General features: G+C 47.7%; 1 protein-coding gene across 17 annotated transcripts in view; it reads left to right on the top strand.

The window, feature by feature from the left end:
* ANK2 (ankyrin 2) overlaps positions 1-24866 on the top strand; it is a 494244-nt gene that overhangs the window by 163755 nt on the left and 305623 nt on the right. For 7 of the 17 annotated variants that reach the window (XM_056116851.1, XM_056116843.1, XM_056116839.1 and 4 more), the window contains exon 1: positions 8360-8516. The exons of the other annotated variants lie outside the window; for them this stretch is intronic. In XM_056116851.1, the coding sequence (XP_055972826.1) occupies positions 8433-8516 (84 nt within the window). In that variant the 5' untranslated portion in view covers positions 8360-8432. Of the gene's footprint in view, positions 1-8359; positions 8517-24866 lie in introns of those variants that run through there. 17 annotated transcript variants of the gene reach the window in all.

Raw genomic sequence — 24866 nt, 5'->3', positions numbered from 1 at the left:
CCAAGTGTCTCCTTAGCCTTTCCCTGAAGTGATTCTTGGTTCTCACAGACCCTCAGGGGAACTCAGAATATTTTGCAACATAAAATCCATGATGGGGTCTCATCCAGCTCTCCACTCCCAGCTGAAACTTTCCTGCCTGGTGGAGGAGGAAACACAGCTCCGAGTTTTCCCCTCAGAGAAACAAGTGTGTGATCCCTGGCCATCCGCACCTGCAATTCTGCAGTTCATTTTAGTCATAACACGGCTGGAAGGGATCACACAGCCAGGCTTCACTTTCTGTGGCACCCAGGGTCTTGCAAACAGCGAGACGACTCTGTGGACGCCAGTGTGTACCACTGGTGGCTCACAGCTGGCTTCATTAATACAAATTACTGTGCTGGTATCAGTGCCCTAAACAATGGCCGGGATCCCTTTCCCCTCGCTCATGCATACTGGTCTTTGCAGGTCGGCTGTACAGGATCAGAAATGAGAAAACTCGGAATTGAATTCCCAGAGGCACTTGGATGCATCACACAGTCAGACTGGGGTGCCCGCTTTCTTTTTCTCTTTCGGGGCTTTCCTAAGCAGTATCCTGCTGTGCTAGAGCAGCTGAGAGGGCCCTGTAGGACTGCTCCCTGTGATGCTTGGGGGACCAGGTGGTGCATTGGTCTGGGGTCAGCTGGTGCATGGGCTTGCTTTAACCCTCACCGTTTGCTTCCTTGTGGCAAGCAAGGAGACAAAGAGATTGGTTCTTTCCTTCCTCTTGGCTTCTTTTCCTCTACTTTGTACTCATTTTGTTTCTGTGATGGGGGTCACCTCCAGGCCTCACACCCGCTCTGAAACCGCCCCCCCCCTCAATCCCAAACCCAGACCTCATGCATTTTTGAAAAGAGGATTTGCATTTATATCAAATGCAAATAGAGCGAGTCCCTGGATTATCGCTTGTTGGGTGTTTATCTAGGGACATGTGCTGCCTTCTCACAGCTCCAAGAAAAATGAAATCCTTTGTCATCCCTTCCCCTCCAGCTGCTCGCCCAGTGCAAACGTTCACTGTCACGAAGGGAAATCGCACTGAAAAAATAAGCCCGCAGATATGCGTGCCAGGCGGGCCACGACCTGCCCCGCGGCGCCGTCCTCTGCATTTCCAGGGAGACCCAGTTCCCAGCAACTCTCCAGGCTGAGTGTCACTGCAGCTAGCAGCTGACAGCATGGCCTAGAAACCTGACCTAGCCACCAGCTCTGGGACTCAGGACTTCCGGGGTTCTGTGAGCGTCTACATTGGAGCTAAAACGCTGTTGCTGATGGTATTTTCCTGTCAAGTCAGACTTGAATGCATCCCTCGCTAACTTTGATAAGGATGTGCCTCTAGGAGAGTGAGGTGCTAAATTGTATGCCCTGGGTTCCAAATGCTCCCCCAGTTTCCTCTTTCTTTCTTTCTTTCTTTCTTTCTTTCTTGCTTCCTTGCTTGCTTTCTCTTTCTTCCCTTGCTCCTTTCTTTTTTCTTTTCTTTCTTTTTATTTTTCTCTTTCTTTCTCCTTTCTTTCTTTCTTTCTTTCTTTCTTTCTTTCTTGCTCGCTCTTTCTCTCTCCCCTCCTTCCTTTCTTCTCTTTCTTTCTTTCTTTCTTTCTTTCTTTCTGTCTGTCTGTCTGTTTGCCTTTCTTTTTTTCTTTCTTCCTTTCTCTTGGACATGGTTAAATTTGTTATCAAATTGCTCTTGGATAAACTTGGCATCAAATTAGTTTAAAATAGGACCAGAGTGGTAGTACAACAGGTAGGGCATTTGCCTTGCACATGGCTGACCTGGGTTTGATCCCCGGCATCCCATATGGTCCCTCAAGCACAGCCGGGCATTATTCCTGAATGTAGAACCAGGAGTACCCTTGAGCATCGCTTGGTGTGACCCAACTCCCCCCCGCCCCCCCCCCCCACACACGAAAATTGGTGTAAAATAAAGGGCTGAAGGGATCAGAAAGATAGCACAGGAATTAAGGCATTTATCTTGCCACAAGGCAGACCCTGGGTCAGTTCCTGGCTTCCTATACTATCTCCTAAGCCCTGCCAGGAGTGATCCCTGAGTGTAAAGTCAGGAGTAAACTCTGAGGACCACTAGGCGTGGGTCCCAAAGGGCCTCTAAAGCTTCTGTAGAAGCTGCGTAACTTCACCAAGCACCAAAGCTCTCACCAGACAGCTCTGCCACGTGAATTCTGCCACATGGTGGGCACTGAGGTGGTTCTTAGAGCCATCCGCATGAATTCCTGCTCCAGATCTCACAGAGTCTGTGTTTCTGGCATGTTTCTGAAAAAAACTTCTGCGGTGCTGGGTTTGGAGCTGGGTGGGCGGCCCCACACGTGGCCCCTAAGGACCCAAGAACCCCCAATGAGACCTCGCGCCTGGGGCTCCCATTTACCTCTGGGTGCCTGTTCCTTGCCAGCTGCCAGGCCCTGTTTCCCCGTGTTGCATTCCACGCGGTTACCCACCAGGATCCTGACCCAGAGCCCAGAGCATGTCGGGTCTGGGAGTCCAGCCCGGTCTCAGTGTTGCAATGCCTGTTCCTTCCTCCAGAGGGCGCGCCCCGTGGTGGTGGTGGTGGTGGTGGTGGTGATGGTGGTGTTGGTGGTGGTGGTGGTGGTGGTGGTGGTGCTGCTGCTGCTGCTGCTGCTGCTGCTGCTGCTTCCGCCGCCGCTGGCCCCATCTCCCCATCCCCGCCTCCACCCCTTTCCCCGCCATCCTCCTGATGCTTCAGATCACCCCAACATTCCCGTCAAGGGTCCCACTCTTTCAACCTAGGTTGGATGAGCCGCCTAGGCGCTTCTAGTTTGAGGCCAGTGCCCCACTTTTAGTTTACAAGCTCCTGAGAGGCAGAGATGAGCGCAGGGATGCTGGCACACAGCGGACACCGGCCAGGGGCGTGTGGGGGGGTGGCGTGGAGCCCGTCCAGGTGGACAGCTGCTCTGGCCCGTCCCAGGCCCTGGGTTTACCCTCGACCCCCACTCACCTCCTCAACTCCACCTGGCTGAGGCACACACCAGATTGTCTGCGCCCCGAGACAACCTCAGCCTCCCCCCCCCAACACACACACACACACACACACACACACACACACACACACACACACACACACACCTCAGAGTGTGCTCCCTATTAAAACACACGGTTTGTTGGCTCTGGAGAATGCTTATTTTTTTTCTTTAATTTCACGGAGTTTGGCGGGGAGATCAGCAGTGCTCAGGGCTTGTTCCTGGTTCTGCACTCAGGGACCAGTACTGATGGGCTTGAGGGACCCTTTGGGGTGCTGGGGTCAGCCACATGCAAGGCAAGTGCTCTCCCCATTGTGCTATCACCGGGACTCCCCAAAACACAATTTTAAAAAAATTTTCAATTTGAATTAGCACCATCTGTCCACTGTTCTCCCATTGTTCATCAATTTACTCGAGCAGGCACCAGTAATGTCTCCATTGTGAGACTTGTTACTGTTTTTTTTTTTTGACATATCGAATACATCACCAGGAGCTTGCCAGGCTCTGCCGTGTGGGTGGGATACTCTTGGTAGCTTGCTGGGCTCTCTGAGGAGGATGTAGGAATCGAACCCGGGTTGGCCGCATGCAAGGCAAATGCCCTACCTGCTGTGCTATTGCTCTGCCCAATTTGAATTAAACTGATTTTATTGAAGTAACAGAGATAGTAGATAATTATATATTCATCTCTTTTATTTTGTTTTTATTTTTTATTGAATCGCCATGACATACATTTGCAAAGCTTTCATGATTGAATTTCAGTCATACAATGATCGAACACCCATCCCTCCACCAGTGCACATTTTCCACCACCAATGTCCCCAGTATCCCCCCCGCCCCCATTCTACCCTTCCCCATGCCCCTATTGCAGAGTTTCCCCCAACTCCAAAATACAATTTTTAACACAAGATGCAAATTTTAACACAACTTTTGACTGACTAATGAACTTTTGGAAAATAATTTATCTTTTAGACACAATTGCTTCTACTTTAGGGAACATTTCCTGGCACAGATGATATTACAATTTAAAAAAAAATTGTTGTGAGAACCTAATAAGAGAGAGACAACAAAAGGGAATGCCCTGCCACAGAGGCAGAGTGGGATGGGGGTGGTGGGAGGGATACTGGGATCCGTGGTGGTGGGAAATGGGCACTGGTGGAGGGATGGGTATTTGATCATTGTATAACTGAAACCCATGCACAAAAATTTTTAAGTCGACAACTGTACCTCATGATGTCTCACTAATAAAAAAAAATGTTGTGAGACAGATTTTGTAATATTCTTTTTTTTTTCTCTGCTTTTTGGGCCACACCCAGTAATGCACAGGGGTTACTCCTGGCTCTGCGCTCAGGAATTACCCCTGGCGGTGCTGAGGGGACCATATGGGATGCTGGGAATCGAACCCGGGTTGGCCACGTGCAAGGCAAATGCCCAACCCGCTGTGCTATTGATCCAGTATTGCTCCAGCCCCTCTTTTTTTTAAATGTAGGAATACTGCTATTTATTCAGACACTGATTAGCTGATTGAATTGGGCATGAACTCCACCTTACTTTTTTTATTTTTTATAATTTTATTTATTGAATCACTGTGAGAGCAGTTACAAAGCTTTCGGGTTTAAGTCTTGGTAATAGAATGAAACACTCGTACCTTCACCAGTGCCCATTCTCCACCCCCCAAAACCCCAGTATACCCCCATCCCACACCCTTCCCCTACTTGTGGGGCAGATGATTTCCCTTTGATTACATTCAATATTTTGACACCAGACCCACCATTATTATTTGGGATTTTACCCCAACACTCAGATCTGCTGAAAAGGCAACAGTAGACAATTTGTTTTCTATTGCTGGTTATGAATAACATTTGATGTCGGGTGGCTGCAGTAGTGGTTGCACAATTTTGAAATTCTGAGATTTTAACACTTAAATCTGGAGGGATTTCTGTCAAAACCTGTTGGGTTCCGAGATTTGTTCCTGAGTCTCTGGGATCATGGCCATTAAGCAGCTTGATCAGGAGCCAGAAAGGCTGTTTGTGGGCAGCAACTCGGGGTCTCATTGGGATAGGGAGGAAAGGGCTGGCTCCACCCCCACCCTGCGAAGCCCTGCGTGTCTTGTCACTGTGGGCCCAAACCTGACTGTCCAGTGGCCTCTGGAGGATGGCGGCCACTGGGCCACCAGGGGGAACAGGCCAAGGCACAAAATCTATTCCCACCTGGGTTGGCTCAGCGCTGGTAACCTACTGCAGGGACTAGATGCATTTCTGTCAAAAGCCGCTGGGTTCCAAGATTTGTTTATGAGCCTCTGGAATCATGGCCATTAATGGCTTGATCAGGAACCAGAGAGGCCGTTCGTTGGAGGGGGTTGGGGTCTCGTTGGGATGGGGAGGAGAGGGCTGGCTCCACCCCCATCCCGTGAGGCCCCGCATGTCTTGTCACTGTGGGCCCAAACCTGACTGTCCAGTGGCCTCTGGCAGATGGCAGCCACTGGACAGCACCCTTTCCCCACTGAGGTGGCCTGGCGACAGTAACCCACTTTGCGGTCCAGACGCATTTCTGCAAAAGCCTCTGGGTTTCAAGATTTGTTTCTGAGTCTCTGGGATCATGGCCATTAAGCAGCTTGATCAGGAACCAGAGAGGCCATGCCTCCAATTATATAGCTGAGCTGGAGGTGGTATGTGGGTGTGTCTCTCACATACTTACCTAACTTTTGGCCGTTTACTTTCTTGGTAAATTTTGCCCCAAGTTTTTGGGGTCTGGCCAAAGGCACAGCAGCAATTTTGGAGTATCTGGAAGTCTGAAGGAGCCATGAGGATGCTGATGCACTCACCTCACAGGCATAGATTGACCTGCTGGCGGCACCATACCCCCAGATTTTGTAATATTCTTAACCCTTGTGGTTTAAGGAACTAGAGGCATGGTGATAGTAAGGTAACTGTGGAAACTCCTTTCTAGAAGGCAACACAGACTTTCCTGTGCTCCTTGAGGTGTTTCCCTGTGGGGGCTGCTCTTGGCATCTGCCGTGTTGGCCTTTTTCCATCTCTGGATGTTTTGTTCAGTGGCTGCTTTTCACAGAAGTCAGTCATAATTGAACAGAACAGTGCCCCAGGATGGCAAAAATCCCACCTGCTTTGGTCACTGTTGTCTCTCAGGTGGCTGGGACGAGTATCTCCAGCCCCCAGTTCTAGTTCTTTACTGACTCTTCAGTAAGTGTTGAATGCATGAACCCAGGCCACCTACAGGAATGGTCAGTCACCTGTGAGGGCGGGGGGGAGGGAGTGTGCAAAGGTTGGGAGAGGAGACAGTGGTGCAAGCCAGGGAACCATGGCTCTGGGCCAAAGTTCTGACAACAATGGTGGTTGGGCTTCTAGAAGCTTCTGTAGAAGTTCCTGTGTGTGAGGTGGTGGTGTTTGGTTCAGAAATTAAAAAGCAAAAACAAAACCCAACTTCACTGCTTCTCTGGCCGAGCTGTGGGCAGTGGCAGCTGACTCTGCTCCAGCGGAGGCAGTGGAAGGGTGAAGGAAGGGCTTGGCTGGTGGAGGCTGAGGTAGAGGCTCAGGGAAGGGCTCAGCCACTGAGGTGCAGTGAGAGGGGATTGTTCTCAGCGTGTCTGCTGTGATGATGACTCCCTGACACTGACATCCGTTTTCATGGAGGATGTGATTTTTTTTCAGTAGATTTTCCTCAATTTCTGAGAGCTCCTTGGCTCCTCAGCGCCTGTCTGCCATCTCCTTACATTAGCCTTTAAAGCACCCTCTCCTCAGTTTGCTCAGTCCTCACATCCCAGCGGTCACTTCACTGCACTTAGAGGTCACTCGCTGGGGGGAGACCGGGAGAGTGTCTGCAGGTACGTGTGTGTGTGTGTGTGAGTGTGTGTGTGTGTTGTACACAACATACTGGGCTCAGCTGTGTCCACAGTGTGTTCTATTTATGGATATACATGCGGCTACCTCACCCAATAGATGGAATTGGACTTCTTGTCATACAAACAAGTCCTTTTTCCTTATATTATCAAGAAAGATCCTGGAACTTCTACTATTATCTCCTTGAAAGAGGGCATTGTGGTTTTCTGTTTGTTTGAGGTTTTTTTTTCTTTTTGGGTCACACCTGGCAGTACTCGGGGCTTACTCCTAGCTCTGCACTCAGGAATTACTCCTGGAGGTACTCAGGGGACCATATGGGGTGCTGGGGATCAAACCCAGATGAGTTGTGTGCAAAGCAAACACCCTACCTGCTATACTATAGCTCAAGCTCAAGAGGGCATTTAATTCCTCAACAGAGAGAATGAAGTGAAGAACATTTCCCCAAAAGTCAGTTAGGTTTTGACTCACGGACCTCTTTTGGTTTGTTTTGGGGCCACTCTAGCTGTGTTCAGGACTCCTCCTGGCTCCCTCCTGGCAGGGTTAGGGGCTCATGTGGTGCTGGGGATTGAACCGAGGTCAGCCATGTACAAGGCAAGCACCTTCCCACAGTGTTATCTCTCTGGTCCCTTCTTGACTTTCTTATAGCACCACCCATGGTGTTTTGTTAAATATTTGACATACCTCAATGAATTTCCTTTAATGTACCATGCATGCACATTAAAGGAAGATTCAGAGGTCTCTGCATCTTCCAAACACACACTCACATTCCCTGCCTATGAGGGACAGGTTGTTGAGCAAAGACAAAGTTGGACGCGGCAGTATTTTAGGGGAAATCCCGCAGCCCCAGCTCAGTGTAGAGAGACCCGCTTGAATTACCTGGTCACTGGGGCACCTATCATTCAGGATTCGAAGCAGAAGTCTTGGTTGGGTTGAGCTTTGAAAGCTCATCCTTGGAGATCAAGTGAGCAAAAGCGTCATAAATGGCAACTATTCCACACCCCCGTGAAGATCTTCAGAGCTGTTCTTGACCCTTCAGGACCTCCCGGGGCTCCGAGGCGCATTCTTAAAAGGCACCCGTGTCCTCACTGCGCGGTGGTCACAGGTGCCTGTCGGGGCTGCGGTAAAGCCAGAAGGAAGGAAACGCAGGTGTTGTGGGTGGGTGGAGACGCTGGAGGCTGAGGGTGTGTCCACAGCACCCAGCAGAGTCCCAAAGCCAAGTCCCCGAACCGCTCCCATCCCTGCATCTTCCTGCTGCCCTCCTCTCCCCCCCTCCCTTCCCCATCCCTACCCCCTACCCCGCCCCAGGGCTTTCTTCATTGTAACCGGTCCCTGACTGTAATTGCTTGGATCAGATTTAACAATGCAGTCAGATAAACAGTTGTGGCTGCCGCTGCCATGGCAACGGCTGGGTCCTCCCCTTCTCGCGCGAGCCCCTTCCCCACCCCCTCCCCTCCTCTTCCTCCACCTCCTCCACCTCCCCGTCTTCTGCCCCGCCTCCCTGCTGTAAGCACGCTCCCGGGCGAGGGTCTGGCCGGGCTGCAGGCTTTCATGGCACGGCTCTCTGCCTGCCCAGCTGTTCAACATGATGAACGAGGATGCGGCTCAGAAAAGCGACAGTGGGGAGAAGTTCAATGGCAGTAGCCAGAGAAGGAAGAAACCCAAAAAGGTAAAAAAAAAAATGGCTGGAATCAGAGATGTCTTCTGGATAGGGGTGTGTGTGTGTGTGTGTGTGTGTGTGTGTGTGTGTGTGTGTGTGTGTGTGTGATCAGGAAGAGTCTAGAAGCGTGTGGCTTCACGAGTCAAGCCCAGAGCAGCGCCCAGCAATGCTTTCTTTCAAGAAAGAGGCTTTTGCATGCATCTGCTTTCGGAGAAAAAGGTATTGCGAGCGCATTCAGGATGCACCCGGGGCTGGACCGTGAACAGAGAGAAGGTGCATTTGGCAGGTGGATCCTTGAACCCCTTCGTCCCTGCGCTCTGCTCAGGAACTGGGTTTAGATGGAGATGTTTCACGTTTAGGACGAGTGTTGACAGGGAAACGTGAAGCACGGTGGTTTGTGAGCCCCAGGAAGACGATCAGTCAGGTGTGTTTGCAGGGCGGGGAGCTTGGGGGTGAGTGCAGCTTCTTCCTGAGGAGAAAAGACCCAGCGGGAGATTTCTCTGCTTGGCTTTGATCCTCTGCATTGCCCGTGCTGGCTCTTTCATTGACAGCTGCCGGGAGACAGCTACAGATGTTTTGGGGGAAGAGGCTGGGTGCACAAAGCGGTGTGTGCGGTGGGCACAACTCCCCACGCCCCTGCCTTTTCATGGGAAGGATGCCTGGGAGAAGCAGAGGGAGAAGATGCAGGCTCTGCGGCCCCACCCAAAGCCTGCGCTTCTGTCTTACGGCCTGACTCCTACTGGTCAGCTGTGGCAACCCACTGCCTGCATAGCAAAGCTCCAGACCCCCTCTCGCTCCCCCAGCAATGGGGAAGGCAGGATTCTCGCGCCGATGGACTCCACTGTTGGATGGGATTTTTGAAAGAACCCATACACTGAAAACAATGATGACGAACCTGTGAGGAGTTTTCCTTTTTATGTTGTTGGAATTGCATTGTGCATTGTGGGACTTGAAGTCTCATGTCTCTGGTATCTTCCATATCTCACAGGGTAAGGAGAGACAGACATGATTTTGAAATCTTTCTTTCTCAGAGATTGTCGTACTGGTGAACAAGGGATTGGGCTATCTTTAGGGTGCCGGGTGCCTGGCTAAAATAAGGTGCCCACAGATGACAGTTCTTGAATAAAGGCACCATTGTGATCTGATAAAGGCAAAAGACTGATTCAGAGTTGGCTGGGACATTGGTGGAAGGTCTCTTGGACCTGAAGATTTGGTCTCACCACAAGCCCTGGAGGGCCTCTATAAAAAAAAATAATAGTCTGATGTATCTGCTCAGCACTGAAAAAAGGAAGAAGAATTGAGAAAGGTCAAATGAAAGCAAGATGGGAATTTTGGCTGGCATTTGCAGTATCATTTCAAAATCCTCTTAATTTCTTCCTGAAAGCTCCGTGGCGCTTTAGACAGTGTGTTCACATCCATGAAAGAGGGCAGGGATCTAATGGGGATTTTAAGCTCTGAGTGAGGATAATAAATTCACATGACCAAGGCCGGATTAGGGTATTGGAGGGGGCAGAGAAGATGAAATCATCCTATGTGATAACTCTAATATTATTGTGCCCCACCTCGACAAACATCTTTATTTTAGGAATACATTCTTTCCCAAGCAGGCAATCAAAATGAAAGTCATTAACAGCAAGTTTCAAACATGTGTGTTTATGCATCCACTCAAAGGCATAGATTAAATGAGCTGTGAGAACATATTGAATATTGTGTTAAAAGGCCTTACACCTAAACGTGTACGCACAAGGAAACATCTTTTGGTTTGTCAAAGCAGACATAGGGAAACAGATCCTTTTATTCTTTAACCCTTGGGGGGCTATATTATTTCTCAGATCCACGAGCCCATCTGTTAAATGGAAATACTAAGTATATTGTGAAGAGGGGGATTTATGCTTCTAAAGTTCTTCTATTTGTATTACTGTATAGTAATGGATGACAACGTTTTTTAGGTGTGGTTTGGCTTCCTTTAAATGGATTCTCCTTTGGAACACGCCCTGTCGAGGCAAAGTCTGTTCATACTTTTAAGAGTGGCAGACTATGACTTGTACATTGCAAAGGCGAGTTGCCATTTTTCAGAGTGTTGAAAGTTCTGCCGAGCGACTTTCTCATCTCGTTCGAATGAGTCACTGTCGTCTTGTGTCCTCTACAGACATCTCTGCCCCCTAGGCCACGTAGACATTGAGATCTCCTTAATTAATAATGATGCTTTGGACTATTTTGGGAGTTGGGATCACACCCGGTAGTGTTTGGGGCTCTCTGTGATTCTCACTATTTGGGGATTGGGGGCCACACCGGGCAGTGTTCAGGGCTCTGTGCCTGGGAGAGCTCAGGAGGCCAGATGATGGGGTGCCTGGATCGACCCCTGCTGACTGTGTGCAGGGTGAGCCCCTCAACCTGCCGTGTGATGGTTCCAGCTCACATTCACGATCAGAAACTGGAGCAGTGAGAACACGGGGCTGAGATCACTGCTCAGAGAAGCATCTTAGCTGAGCGTGAAGTAGGAGAGAAGCAAGAGTCAGCACCGCACAGAGTGAAAGGCTGCCACTCAGCCCCCTGCCATGCTTTTCCCTCAGAGCTTTGCAGGGAGCCCACTGGGGCCCGTTCCCACCACTCCCAGGCTCCTCTGTGCACCCCCAGGGCTGTGAACACCAGGCTCCCTTCCCCTTCCTCTAGAAAATGAGCAGATGCACCTTCCTTCTCCCGTTTACTCCGCCCTCTTGAACGTTTCTCTGAGGGACCAAAGGGAAGGGCATCAGCAAGTGACAAAGTCAGAATTCCACCAAGTCCCTTAAAGACAGAAAAATATCTCTCTATATAATTTTTTGCTTTTCTTCCCAATTCCCATACTGGCCTCAGCCCTTGAGCCTGCTGATGCCCTCCCTATGAAGACCAGCAGGAGGCACACTACGGGCAGGGGGCAGCAGGGAGAGCAGAGCAGGGGTGTGTAGAGCCATCACTGGGCTTCAGCAGGACTCAGAGCATCTGACTGTGGCATGGGGCACATTAGAGAAGAGGTTGTTCCTCTAGACTGTTATTCTCAGCAGGCCTGGGCTATCGGCCCACGGATCTTGGGTGCTGTAAAGTCAGTTAACAGCTGCTGCATGTTTATTTTGAGGCCACACGTGGCTGTGGTCAGTGGCCACACCTGACTCTGTGCTCAAGTGACGTATGGGGACCCAGAGTTAGCACTGGGGCTTCCCACAGGCACAGCTTATGTCCAGACCACTGAGCTATCTCCCTGGATCCAGTAAATCTTTATTGTTTTAAATTGCTTTTTTAGTTTTGGGGTCACACCTAGCAGTGATCAGGACTTACTCCTGAGTCTGTGCTCAGGGCTCACTCCTGCCAGGCCTCAGGAGACCATACGTGGTGCCCTGAATCGTACCCAGAAGAAGCTAGGTGCAAGGCAAGCACCTTTATCCCTACACTCCCTCTCCATCTCCTTGAAGGATCAGTGAACTTTGGAAAAGCAGATGGAGGCTGAGCTAGGAAGAAGCAGCAGTGCCTCCTTAGCAGGGGATGGGATGCTTGGCCTCCATGGCTTCGATGCTGCTGTTTTATGTTGTTTGTTCCCAGGCTTGAGAAGGAAGGATTGCTGGCTTTTGTCTGGAGCTCTCTGGTCCCAACAAGGCCTGGTCTGATGTGGACAACCTGTGGATTGCCATGGTCAGTGGAATGAATCTTTTGGCCATGCCGTTGTCACTAGATGAGACAGAGAGAGAGAGAGAGACAGAGAGAGAGAGAGACAGAGAGAGAGAGAGAGACAGAGAGAGAGAGAGACAGAGAGAGAGACAGAGACAGAGAGAGAGACAGACAGAGACAGAGAGATAGACAGAGACAGACAGAGAGACACAGAGAGAGAAAACTTTAGTTATTATTAGATGCCCTACTGTGTTCTTTAGCGTCCAAGTGAAATCAGTCCAATGACAAATATCGCTTGTGTGTGTGGAATCTAGTTGCCATGTCATCCTTCCACGAAACACTTCCTGAAGGCCTGGCTGGACCACACCATTCTGGTTGTGGAGTTGTGGATTCAGGACTGCTGGAGTTTCTAAGGGTGTTTCCAGGGAGAAGATGGAACGGGAATGAGGCTCACTGTCCACAGAATCCCTGGCCTGCAAGGAAGAGGCATAGGGAGCCCCGGGAGAGTAGCTAGAGGATGGCCGCCCTGTTCTGAGTCCCAGGCAGCTCCGCAAAAGTGCCCTGTTCAGGACAAGAGTTGGTCAGGGGTGCTGGAGCAATAGCACAATGGGTAGGGCGTTTGCCTTGCACATGGCTGATCCGGGTTCAATCCCCAGTATCGCAGGAGTAATTCCTGAGTGCAGAGCCAGGACTAACCCCTGTGCATCACTAGGTGTAACCCAAAAAGCCAAAAAAAAATTTTAAAAAGTTGGTCGATTCCGTGAAGCTGGTCTCCGAGCATTTTCCTGCCTTCCCTTCCTCACTGGTCATACCCCTTGCCCCCCACCCCCATGCCTAGCCCCCAGGCCCCATGATCCCCACTGTCCCGTCACCCTCCCAGCGAGCCTTACCCCCTAGATCCACTTCCTCCTAAATAGGCACCAGACTCCCTGCTCCAGCACTGCCTCCTCCTCCTGGTTCCCTAGTACTGAGTCACTGGCCCCGGAGCAGAAAGGAAACACAAAGAACCACAAGACACCCCTTTCAGGTCAGCAATGACAGCAGGGCAGCGGGTTGGCACCAAGACGCAGTGGGACGTTGTGATAATTTCTAACACATCCGTCTATGGAGATGCCTGGGCACTGTCACATGTGGCAGAACCAGACGAGGCCCCTAGGCAGCCTGAGATCTTCTGAAGGGTTTTCTGCCTTGGCTGGAATGCATCCCTAGCGATGAGCACTTCTGTCCAGTGAGGGGGTTTTAATCTAGACCCTTATTGTAAAACATCCCCTGTGCTTGCAGAATACGTACGGTGGGGGTAAACATTTTCTGGCTGTTTTTTTTTTTTATTTTTTCCCTCCACCACCTAAAGAGGAAGGTGAAAACTGTGTGACTGAAATGTGAAAGGCGACATAATGACATAGTACAAGGTTTATTTTTACCACCGCTGCAGAAAAGGATGACTTTCCTAGTGGAATCCGGTAGCAGATCTAACATTTGGCTGTTCAAATAGCCCTGCAGTCAGATTGGTTTTGAATTGAGTTGGCACCTTCTATAGTTCAATCATCTCTAGAAAGCTTTTCATGTATAATTCATCCTGAATAATATCCCCATTCTTCCATCTTCCAAATCACTTAGGACTTGCCCTTTTTTTACCCCAATTTATAACCTAAGATAGTGCGTGTTGCCTGAAGACTGCACGTCCCCATCATGAAAGGTGTTTAAGGTGACCATCTGTCAGGCATGATGAAAAATTTTTTTTTAATCAGGGGGGCATTTCTGTTGCTTTCTCTTTGTATCTACATCTATCAGATTTGTTTGTTCTCACTCCTAATTTCCTAGGTAAACCATGTCTAGATATACTCCTAGAATATTCTTTGGGTGATTGGGAGGTGGGTAGAATGGCATCCAGCAGTGCTCAGAGAACCATAAACAGTGCTAGGGATCGAAGCGGGGTCAGCTGCATCCAAGGCAAATGCTTTACCTGCTTTGCTATCTCTTGGATCCAATTTTTAGTGATTTTTTTTTTCTGGCCACACCTGGTGATGCTTGGGCCTTATTCCTGGGTCTGCACTCAGGAATCAGTCTTGGTGGGTTTCGGGGATTTCCCCTCCAGGCTCTCTATTTTTTGTTTGTGTATGCCATAGTTTCAAGAGTTTGTCTTAGGATATCGTCAGTGGACTGGAAGTCAAATTATTTTAGAAGGAAGAATCTCTAATTTCAAAGAGATGTGTCAGATCCTGACTGGGCTCTCAGTTACTTGATCCCCACTCAGTGTGCTGCTTCTTATATTTCATCATTTGATCATATTCTGCGAAGTGCTTACTCTATAGGAATGGGATGTGAAGGTGACTTATGTCCTGATTCTCTAGAATATTCTCCCTAGTGTGCCTCCTTTCTCCTACTCCTTGTGTTTCACTTGCATTTCATGATATTTGGCTGTGGATGTTTCTAAAGAAATAGTGAAAATGCATAATGCACAAAAATGAAAATGCACCAAAATGAAAATGCACCCATTGAAGTAAAGAGTCATCTTTACTTAGACTTAGACACATAAGATTCAGGGTAATAGAAAAAAATTCATCCAATTTTCTTTTGCCTTTTTCTTTTTCTTCTATTTTTCTTCCTAGGCAGTGCTCAGGGGTTCTGGTGAAAGTCATCCGACCAGGTCAGAGAGCTCGATGTCACATCCAGAGGGGTTGGGGACCAGCGGAGCCACACACATCAGTGTTGGGGACACAGCAACTCAAACTCAGGGATCTAACCACCCTGTATACTTACAACTTTCCTTCTAATGATTCTCCTGAGAAGATTTGTTAATAGGATAGAATTTTTATTTATGGTTTTATAGAAGATTCTTTTTTGTATGATCTTTTTCAGAACTGTGTCATTTTTTCCTTCTGGCTGGAGTTTCTCAGGGGACATGTGATTGCATATTGAAATAGATTTAAGGTTTTTCAATCTGGATTTGTTACTATCTTACCTCGATTCAGTGTACGCTATGTTATAAGTATACCAACATCTTTGTTACTTGCTTATACTCTGTTTTAATTTGTTGGTAGACACCAAGCCTTAAGCTATTTTTTTATCTCACGGGGCCACTGGAAGAATTCATAACAATACCAATACAAATTTCTTTACTTGAAAGAGCAGAGTTAGCTACAAAATGCAGCTATCTTTTGATTGAAAAAAGAAAAATAGTCATATGGGCTGGAGAGAGAGTATAGCGGGTGAGGTGCTTGCCTTGCATGCAGCCTACCTGGTACTGTGTATGCTCCCTCGAGCACTGTCTGGAGTGCTCACTGAGTACTGAGCCAGGAATCATCCTAGAGCACGGTCAGGTGTGGACTTCAAACAAAAAATTAAAGTAATAAAAATAATAATAGCTATTTCTTTTTACACTTGAGACCAAGGCAATATTATATGGTTATTTATTTTCTTTGATATCAAGGAACACCTCCCAAACTGTTAGAAGATTGTATGTGAACTGCGGGAGGGACTTGGTAAAATATACTCTGGTCAATAATGCACCAAAATTTGGTGGGGGAAGCTGCTTGGTTTCCCAACCTGGTTTTGAGTCATGGTTTTCTGTTCACTCTTTGACAACTATTATGCTTTCCAATGCGCTCATTAGTGTTTATGTTCATTTACAACAGGAAAGACCTTGATTTCCTAACATTTGCTTGAGGAGCTTCACTCTCTAAGAACCAGGTTGGTAAGCTCAGGATTATTGGGATATTTCTTCCTGAAGCCTAGGAAACTCTGCCTGTGTTCCCCAGTTCCATGCTCGTCCACTCTGAGTGTAGCTATTGTTCTCGGCTGTGGCAGGGCTGGACTAAAAGTCAGTGATTGATACTGATGGACTTTGGAATTTATCGTAGGATCGAGCAGGCTTTTCTATTCGAAGATTTTTTTTTCTTTTGATAAAAATTCTGGCGCAATCCAAAAATAAATTCCCAGAATTGTTCAAGTGGATGCTAATTTCTAAGACTTGCAAGTGAGGTAAGAAAAATGTTAAGTGTTCCTCGTGCACTGTCCAAACTAAATTCTGCAGAGGATTGGAGGTCGGTGTGACTCTGTAGCATGGGGGGGCTGTACTGTCGGGGGAGTGGGACGGACAGGAGAGTGGCTCTTTGAACTGGGGTGATTATTGAGTACAAAGGAGGGGTGGGACAGGTAACCTCGGTCACATTAAAGCCTTGAAAAAAGCCCACGAGAGCTTTGTTACCATCCAGAGACTTACAGCTGTGTGGTCAGCCCCGCTCTCCCCAGCAGGCTGCCCCGGGCCTCTGGGCTTTGGACAGTTCTAGGCTGACACTTGGCCACACTTTTTTTTTTCTTAAATTGAGTCACTGTGGGATACAGTTATAAAGCTTTCATGTTTGAGTTCGGTCATACAATGATCAGCCACCCATCCCTCCACCAGTGCACACTTTCCACCACCAAAGTCCCCAGTACCCACCCCTCCCCGCCCCCCATTCCAATCCTTCCCCTATCGGTGTGGTAGAAAATTTCCACAGTACTCTCTTCTACTTTGATTACATTATTTTGACACTAGTCCCACTATTATTCTTTGGAATTTTCCCGCCACCACTCAAACCTGCCGAAGAGGCAATATGAGACAATTTATTTTGTATTGCTTGTTATGAATGGCGTATGATGCCCACACTCTTGGAATTCTAAAATTTTAATACTAGGGTCTGGAGATCTCTGCAGCGAGCTGCTCGGTTCCGAGATTATTTTGTGTGTCTCTGGATCATGGCCATTAAGGAGCTTAAGTAGTAGCTGGAAGCAGTTGGGCATCATCTCAGGGTCCCATTTGGACGGAGTGATGAGAAGGACCAGCTCCTCCTCCATCCCATGAGACTTGGCATTTACTGTTACTGCTCCTGTGTATCTGAGTTTCTCATTGGATTCTGGAAGGTGGCTGGGATTCCTAGGGTACAGGTGGAGGGACAACACCTGCTTCCTTTTGGAGTGGCCTGGTGAAAGTGTCCTGGTGCAAAGTCCAGAGTATCTCTGCAGCAGGTTGCTCGCTTCTGAGATTTTTTTGTGTGTCTTGCCCCACTTTCTTGTCTGAAGGACTTTAGCATTACAAGCGTTAGCACCTAACACTTCTTGTCACTCTTTTACCATGACTCCTTGACCCTATAAATGATGTTTGCAGTCCATAGTAATGCCCATGAATCCGTCCCCAAAGGAAGAAGGCATCTCAATGCAGGAGGGAAATGTCCCGAGTCGTCCCTGCTCTGCTTTCACCTGGGGAGAAGCTGGTGAAACTCAGGATACAGACGACCTAGAATAGGAACGGGCACTCCTGAGACTCAGTGTAGGGGCTGAACGTGCTGCCCCTCTTGTTTCTGATGGCTTCTCTCGGGTACTCACCCCTGGCATAACGTTGGTTCTGTTCTGAAGACCTGGGCCTTGCTGGGTGCTTAGGTGACTAAAATCAGGAGATGCCCTCTCCCTCTCTGGCGGACAGTGGCTTGGAGCCAGCCCTTTGGTCACTGACTACCTTGCGTGTTCTGCCCATAGAATAAGGACACTCAGAACCAGGGCCACTTCTGAGAGTACTATGGATTAAAGAGGGAAAAGTGGAAGTATTCTAGTTGTAAAACAGTGAGAACAGGCTGGGTGACAACTGAATGGATGAAGAGCTTGCTTGTTTACTTGCTCGCTTGAGGAGTGCATTTGAATCCCAGAACTGTGCACCCCCTTCCACCCCCAGCTCCCCCAGGTTTTCCCTAAAACCTCCCCTGAGTCTCACTGGGTGTAACTTCACTGGCCTCGGGTGCCATTTGCCCTGCATAACATCAGATTCTAGGATTGAACCATCTGGCCTCTTTGGTCAAGTGTCTGGGGAGTTGGCGTGACCCTCTGCAAGCTCTCTGGAGCACCTCCCCCCCCCCCCCTCCAAGTATAGCATAGAAATAGAGGTTTTAGGTGTTATATTGATTTGGAAAGTTTCAAGAGTTTAAAATGGAAGGTGAATCATTCTATTGAATATTACCTAAATACTAGGGAGATACATTTATACAGGCATATACATATATATTTGGTTTTTGTTTGCTTGTTTGTGCACCACACCCAGCAGAGCTCAGGACCTCCTGGCTCAGTGCTCAGGTAACACTCCTGATGGTGCTGGGAACTGAGCCAGAGTGAGCCACACACAAGGGGAGCCTCAAACCCCACACAGTCTCTCTGGCCCAAGTAACATATTTCTCTTTTCTCAATGTAATCCTGTAATAATTTTTCAAAGACTAACCTTCAACAGATTGTTTTTTCCTTTTCTTTTTCTTTTATTTTTGTTTCCTTGTTTTTGTGTCACACCCAGCAATGCTCAGGTGTTACTCCTGGCTGTGCACTCAGCAGTTACTCCTGGACCATATGGGATGCTGGAGATTGAACCTGAGTTGGCTGTGTGCAAGGCAGATGCTCTCTCCGTGGTATCATTGCTCTCACCCCTTGCACAACATTTTTAATAATAAATATTTCTGTGGCACATAGAGCCAGTTCAGGCAAAGGTTTCCAATTTGAAGAAAACAAGGCTGAAAGCTGGGACTGGAGCTGAGCAGACGACCACTCGCTTCTCATGTGAGAGGCCCTGGGCTCCATCCTTGTTCCACACATTAAAAAAAAAAAGACTGAAAATTAAAATTAATAGCATGTGAGAGCTATATATAGGAAAGTCATATTTTCCGTGTCAGAATAAGAGATCTCTCTTCATGTTATGCTTCCCCCCAAAATCCTTTTTCTCAGTGCTCTGGGCATCAACTCAGAATCCAGAGGTGCTTGTGGGGGGTCGCTTCTTTCTTTTAGTTCGCTTTGTGCTCACTGCACCCAGGGTGGCAATAGAGCCGAAGGGCAGAATTTGAAATGGAAAATCAGGAGGGAAAAGAGTTAGATTCACTATAGAAAATTGCCAGTGGTTTTAAGATGCCATTTGCACGGCCAGTATTCTTTAGCCTGCTGGTTTAGTAAAATAGGTATGAGTGTATGCATCAATTTGTTCTCATTTATTTCAAGTGGTATTGGAGGTATTTAACCTGGCATGATTGTCTAGATAGTATTTTCCATTGAATTGACACAGTCAGTCATTTCACTGACTTAAGATTAGTTAAACCCCCAAAGGGAGGTCTGTGGATGATGTTTGCATGAAGTGTAGTGTATGACTAAATAGATATCGATGTGAGTTTAGACTTAGGCATCATGGATCATGTGTCATGATTTGTGCAGGCAAAGTTATTTGAAAGCTGAATTTTAAATAACCAATGAGGGGCTGGAGCGATAGCACAGCAGGTAATGCGTTTGCCTTGCACGTGGCTGACCCAGGTTCGATTCCCAGCATCCCTTATGGTCCCCTGAGCACTGCCAGGAATAATTCCTGAGTGCATGAGCCAAGAGAGCCAAGAGTGACCCCTATGTATCACTGGTGTGACCCAAAAAGGAAAAAAAACCTAAATGACCAATGAACAGATCCAGTGGGCGGGGCAATTGAGATTGCCTTTATCAGTGGACCTGTTTGATCCCTGGCACCTGGCACCACAAAGCATTTCCTACGCACCATAAAGGGTTCCCCAAACACTGCTCTGCAGATGCCACTCCCGCTAAATTCCCAAGCTTACACCCAGGCCTTCCAAAATGGAAGAGAAGCTCCCCCATGGGATAGTTTTTAATCCTCCTGACCCTGAGCACCCCATCATCACTGGGTCAGAAACAGCATCCTGATTTTCTATAGAAGCTGTAGATCACGGCAATGCACAGCCTTTTTTTCAGGAGACCAAGAAAGATCTGACTTTCACACCCACATGGGTGGCGAAGGCCCCTTCCCGTTCTCTGCATCACACAACGACAACCCTGCAATGTGCTGTGTGACCCCACAATGACTGCCTCTGCAAGGGACCTGGACAGAGGTGCTTCCCAAGGGGGCGGGAGGACATGCACAGTGCCAGAGATTGAACCTGGGCCAGCTGTGTGCCAGGTCGGAAGCTCCCCTCCCATGCTGGCCTCTTCCCTGGCACGAGCTCTGAGATGCATCACATGCCCATGGAACAGAATTTCCTCGGTGGCGTGGACCTAGCAGAGCTGTCCTATGGCTTTAGGTTCTCTGAGACAAGGTACTGGAGCATAGCGAGATGCGTGTGTGTCAAACTCTTTTGGGGGGGAACATTTTGGGTCTGTGTTTTGAGGAGCCAGAAATTTCCACGTCATCCATGATTTTATAGTACAAACTGTGAATGGCCTGGATGTCAGTTGCCCATTGGTTTTTCACACTTACGACTATTCTGAAAAGCTTCCTTGCAGATGACAACTAAAATATTTTCCAGGCAGGGACCACCAGTAGCTCCTGCTTGAATGGGACTTACCACACACCGCTGCCCTGGCGTCAGTGTGTTAAAGATGAGGCAACTGATGGTTTAACAGTGCCCCTGATTGAAGATGTGGGGTCTGGCTCTGCACCACAACGCAGTTGCCCAGCAATTGTGAGGTCACAAGTCAGATCCCCTGTGCCACCTACATGTGCAATCCCAGGGACTCCGCTGTGGGAACTTCTGGCTTACACACTGGGGTGTGGTAGCTCGTGTGTGACCCCTGGTGAACACATTTGTGAGCCCCAGATCTCTCCCCAGAGAGCACTGCAGTCAGAGTGTTCTCGGGTCCCACCGTTTAGGATGTATGAGCCTATGAGCACATCACCCAAGGGAAGGGAAGGGTAAACATTTGAGTGGTGGCTCCCAGCACTTGGGTGGCTGCTGGGAAGCCAACCCAGGTCAAGTAGATGTGGAAATCTTCAGCTCGTCTCCCATGCTGGGCCCAGCAATGCTGTTTCCATGACAAAAATAGGATCCAGACATCAAGAACAAGGAGTTTGTGTCCCAAACCCAGTTTTCCCATTTCCTCTTTGTTGATTGACCAATGAATGGGGGAAGTGGGGGTTATTTTGATTGATTCCTGACTGCCCTCCCCTGCATACGGCTCCCAAATCTAGTTCAAAACAGAAGTAAGCATCCAAATCGGGAAAAGTGTTTTTGTAGGCAGTTGTTGACTAAAACGGTCAAATGTTTTTCGACCCTTTGGGCCAGATGTAGGGTTCAGCGGGAACACTGAAGAATGAAGCATTATGTGTTGCTTTTCCATCTGCATGTTAACGCGCCCTTTTTTTTTTTTTTTTGGTAGAATGGCTGTCACCCTGAACAGACATCTCCAGCAGAGGGGGGAGTCTGTTAGTGAGTTCCTGGTGTTTGTCCTCATTCCAAGGTCTTTCATTTCTCATGCGCTCACTTCTCTTGTTATGAAGCAGGGACCACTTTTCCATTGTTAAAATAAAAAATCAGGAGCTGGAGTGATAGCACAGCGGGTAGGGCATTTGCCTAGCACTCGGCCAACCCAGTTTCAACCAGCATCTCATATGGTCCCCTGAGCACCGCCAGGAGTAATTCCTGAGTGCAGAGCCAGGAGTAACCCCTGTGCATCGCCAGGTGTGACCCAAAAAGCCAGAGAAAAAGAAATAAAATAAAAAATCAGCTGGTGTGATTGGGTCTTTCAGAGGTCATCGGGCTGGTATCTGCTGGCTGTTGGACAAGTCTGATTTCAGAATCAGCACTTAGAGCAACAGCCTGCTTCTTCTGGATTCTCTCCCAGTTGGCCTGACCCCGGGCAGTTGCTGTGTTTGGTGTGAGCACGTAGTTCTGGGGTGGTAGGTGCAGGTTATGGGTAGTTGAAGAACTTCCTTTGCTGTTGACAAAAGATCTTGATCAAATAAAGAAATACTTGTCAGGACAGTTTTCCTAATTATTGGCCAGCATCCAATGGAAAAATGAGGTTTCTCTCTTGGAATGCGTCTTTCTGATGTTAATATTATGGTGATTTTCTTTGGGGGGGGTTGTGTTTATAATTTATTCACCTGTGAACACAGTGAGATGAGTGGAAATATTTTTCTTTCCAAACAACTCGTTTTTCTTCTCAGGAAGTAGATTTTTCAGAGACATTTTGTCAGTTGCTGAAATTACAATCTCAAAGAGTTTGGGGAAAGTATCTGGGGGACACGTACACATACACACACACACACAGATACACATCTTGATGCGTTTGAAATAGTTTGATTTTCAGATATGAGAATGGCTTAGGAGTTTTTTTTTTTTTTTTTGCTTTTTGGGTCACACCTGGCGATGCACAGGGGTTACTCCTGGCTCGCACTCAGGAGTTACTCCTGGCGGTGCTCAGGGGACCATATGGGATGCTGGGAATCGAACCCGGGTCGGCCGCGTGCAAGGCAAACGCCCTACCCGCTGTGCTATCTCTCCAGCCCCAGCTTAGGAATTTTAAGGGAAAAAAGTAGTCATTGTCATGCTCTAAATACATTTCCCGAGACGTTTGAAGTGTGTATGGCTGATGTCATAGAAAGTTTCTGTGATAAATCATTATGTTTCCAAAAACATAAAGACTTGCCAGGTACTAGAACCTGACTTGGGAGGAGGGGGCTGGAGCCTTACTGGACAGTGCTCAGCGGCTAATTCTAGCTCTGTGCTCTGGGGTCTTTCCTGGCAGTGCTCAGGAGACTGTAGGAGGTGTCAGGAAGCAGACCAGGGTCAGCCACATACAAGGCAAACTCTCTCACCCTTCTGACCCCCATGTTTTGGATTCTTGTCTAGAGCTGGGTTATTAATTTGGAGGCATTGCTGGATTTTTCCAAACAGTCTTGCTGGCTTCCCTTCTTCTCTTTGGTTATTTTTATTCGTAAGTGTCAGCATGGCCATCAGGCCCTGGAAGCAAAGGTCATGATGGTAAGTCTCCGACAGCCTGATCCATAGCTCTGACACCATGGTGTATTTCAGTTTCCTGTTTTAGCTGAAAAAGATGCATACATTTTAGGATTTCTAATGCTTAAAGTGGTTCCTCCCATTTATTTCAAGATGATGAATATATCCCTTATAGTTGTAGCGTATCTGTCCAGGGTATATTAATATATGAATAAATATAACCCTTTTATTATAACACTTCGTTTTTTTTCTTTTTGGGTCACACCCAGTGATGCACAGGGGTTACTCCTGGCTCTGCACTCAGGAATTACTCCTGGCAGTGCTCAGGGGACCATATGGGATGCCGGGAATTGAGCCTGGGTCAGCAGTGTGCAGGGCAAACGCCCTACCAGCTGTGCTATTACTCCAGCCCCTATAGCACTTTTTAAAAAAAATATACAGAAGATCCTTATGTCTAGTATAAAGTTTCAGTGCTCTGTGAACAGTAAAAGTGAACAGTTGTAAATGATTCCTTAAGCAGAGAATTGTCACCTAATCCCTTGGCTGTTTTGGGTATAAATAGTGATATCCTGTATGGGGCTTTAGGCAGGGAGAACTGGCTGTACCCAACCCCATTCTTTTTATTTATTTATTTATTAAAATTTTTTAAAATAGTGAGACATCATGAGGTACAGTTGCAGACTTACATATTTTTGTGCTTGGGTTTCAATTATACAATGATCAAATACCCATCCCTCCACCGGTGCCCATTTCCCACCACCACGGATCCCAGTATCCCTCTCACACCCCCATCCCCCCATCCCACCCTGCCTCTGTGGCAGGGCATTCCCTTTTGTTCTCTCTCTCTCTTATTGGGTGTTGTGGTTTGCAAAAGAGGCAATGACCAGCCCCATTCTTAATGTCCTGGTGATGAGGCCAACCCCTTTCCCGTCCCACTCAATCTCCTGACATTATTGTCTGCTTATCCTAAGGGTCCATGGCTCCATGTTTAATGAGGATGAACGTTGAGATTTTCCTCCCAACAGTAGTAATTTGATCATTGTCTCCAGATCAGTTGTCATGACAAGACATCATGTGTCTTGAGTCTAAAATGACCTTGAGGAAATGAGGTGCCTCTACCAATTTAGATGACAGAAGATGTGTCTGTATTGTGGCTGACCAACATTCAAATCCTCTACATGTAACACCTACTTGGAATAAAAAATTCTGAAATGGAATGTGAAATTCAGTCAAAATCTATTTGGTGCTAGAGTGTGTGTGTGTGTGTGTGTGTGTGTGTGTGTGTGTGTGTGTGTGTGTGTAACAAATATTTTCTTTCGGATGGTGGCAAATATTGGAGAGAGACCCAGGTAGGGGATATTTCATAAGAATTATTATTAAAGCATAAAATTCTGAGAAAGGTGGGGTGAGCAGTGCTTTCTTAGAAAATGTATTTTAGTTCTGGAGTTCACTTTCCTCCATGTGTCTAGTAAAATTAGAAGTTTGGGAGATTCAGATGGGTCTTTTCTAGGGTAAAAAAAGTTGCATTTTGCCCGACTCACAATGTATAGAGTTGATTTTGACATGGCTGTTTCCTGAGTTGGGAGAAAAGGGAATAACATAGGAACTGATAGTCATTTCTGCCCATGGTTATTAATGATAGAGGATTTCCACTTCTTGACAATTGTCCTGTATTATTCTTTTTGGTATTGTATACTCTTATATTATAGTTAAAATGATTTTCTTAGTGGGGGGACTCCCGTGCGGTACTGGGGAACCCCTGGCCTGTCCCAGTCTTAGTCTGCGTGGCCTTTCCAGCCCTGTGCTCAGGGTCACACCCGCTGCTGCAGGAACACAGGGCACCGAAGAAGCAATGTAGGGCATTGGCATTCCTGGTGTGTGAGCTGTTTCCCCAGACCACGTGGTTTTGCTCAGTTCCAGAAATTCACAGTATGTTTGGAAATCAAAGAACTGAATTCTAGGGGGTATTTGGCATGGC

This window comes from Sorex fumeus, unplaced genomic scaffold (genome assembly GCF_029834395.1).
Source record: "Sorex fumeus unplaced genomic scaffold, SorFum_2.1 ptg000033l, whole genome shotgun sequence".
In the NCBI taxonomy this organism is placed as follows: domain Eukaryota; kingdom Metazoa; phylum Chordata; class Mammalia; order Eulipotyphla; family Soricidae; genus Sorex; species Sorex fumeus.
This window is presented reverse-complemented; position numbering and strand designations above follow the sequence as displayed.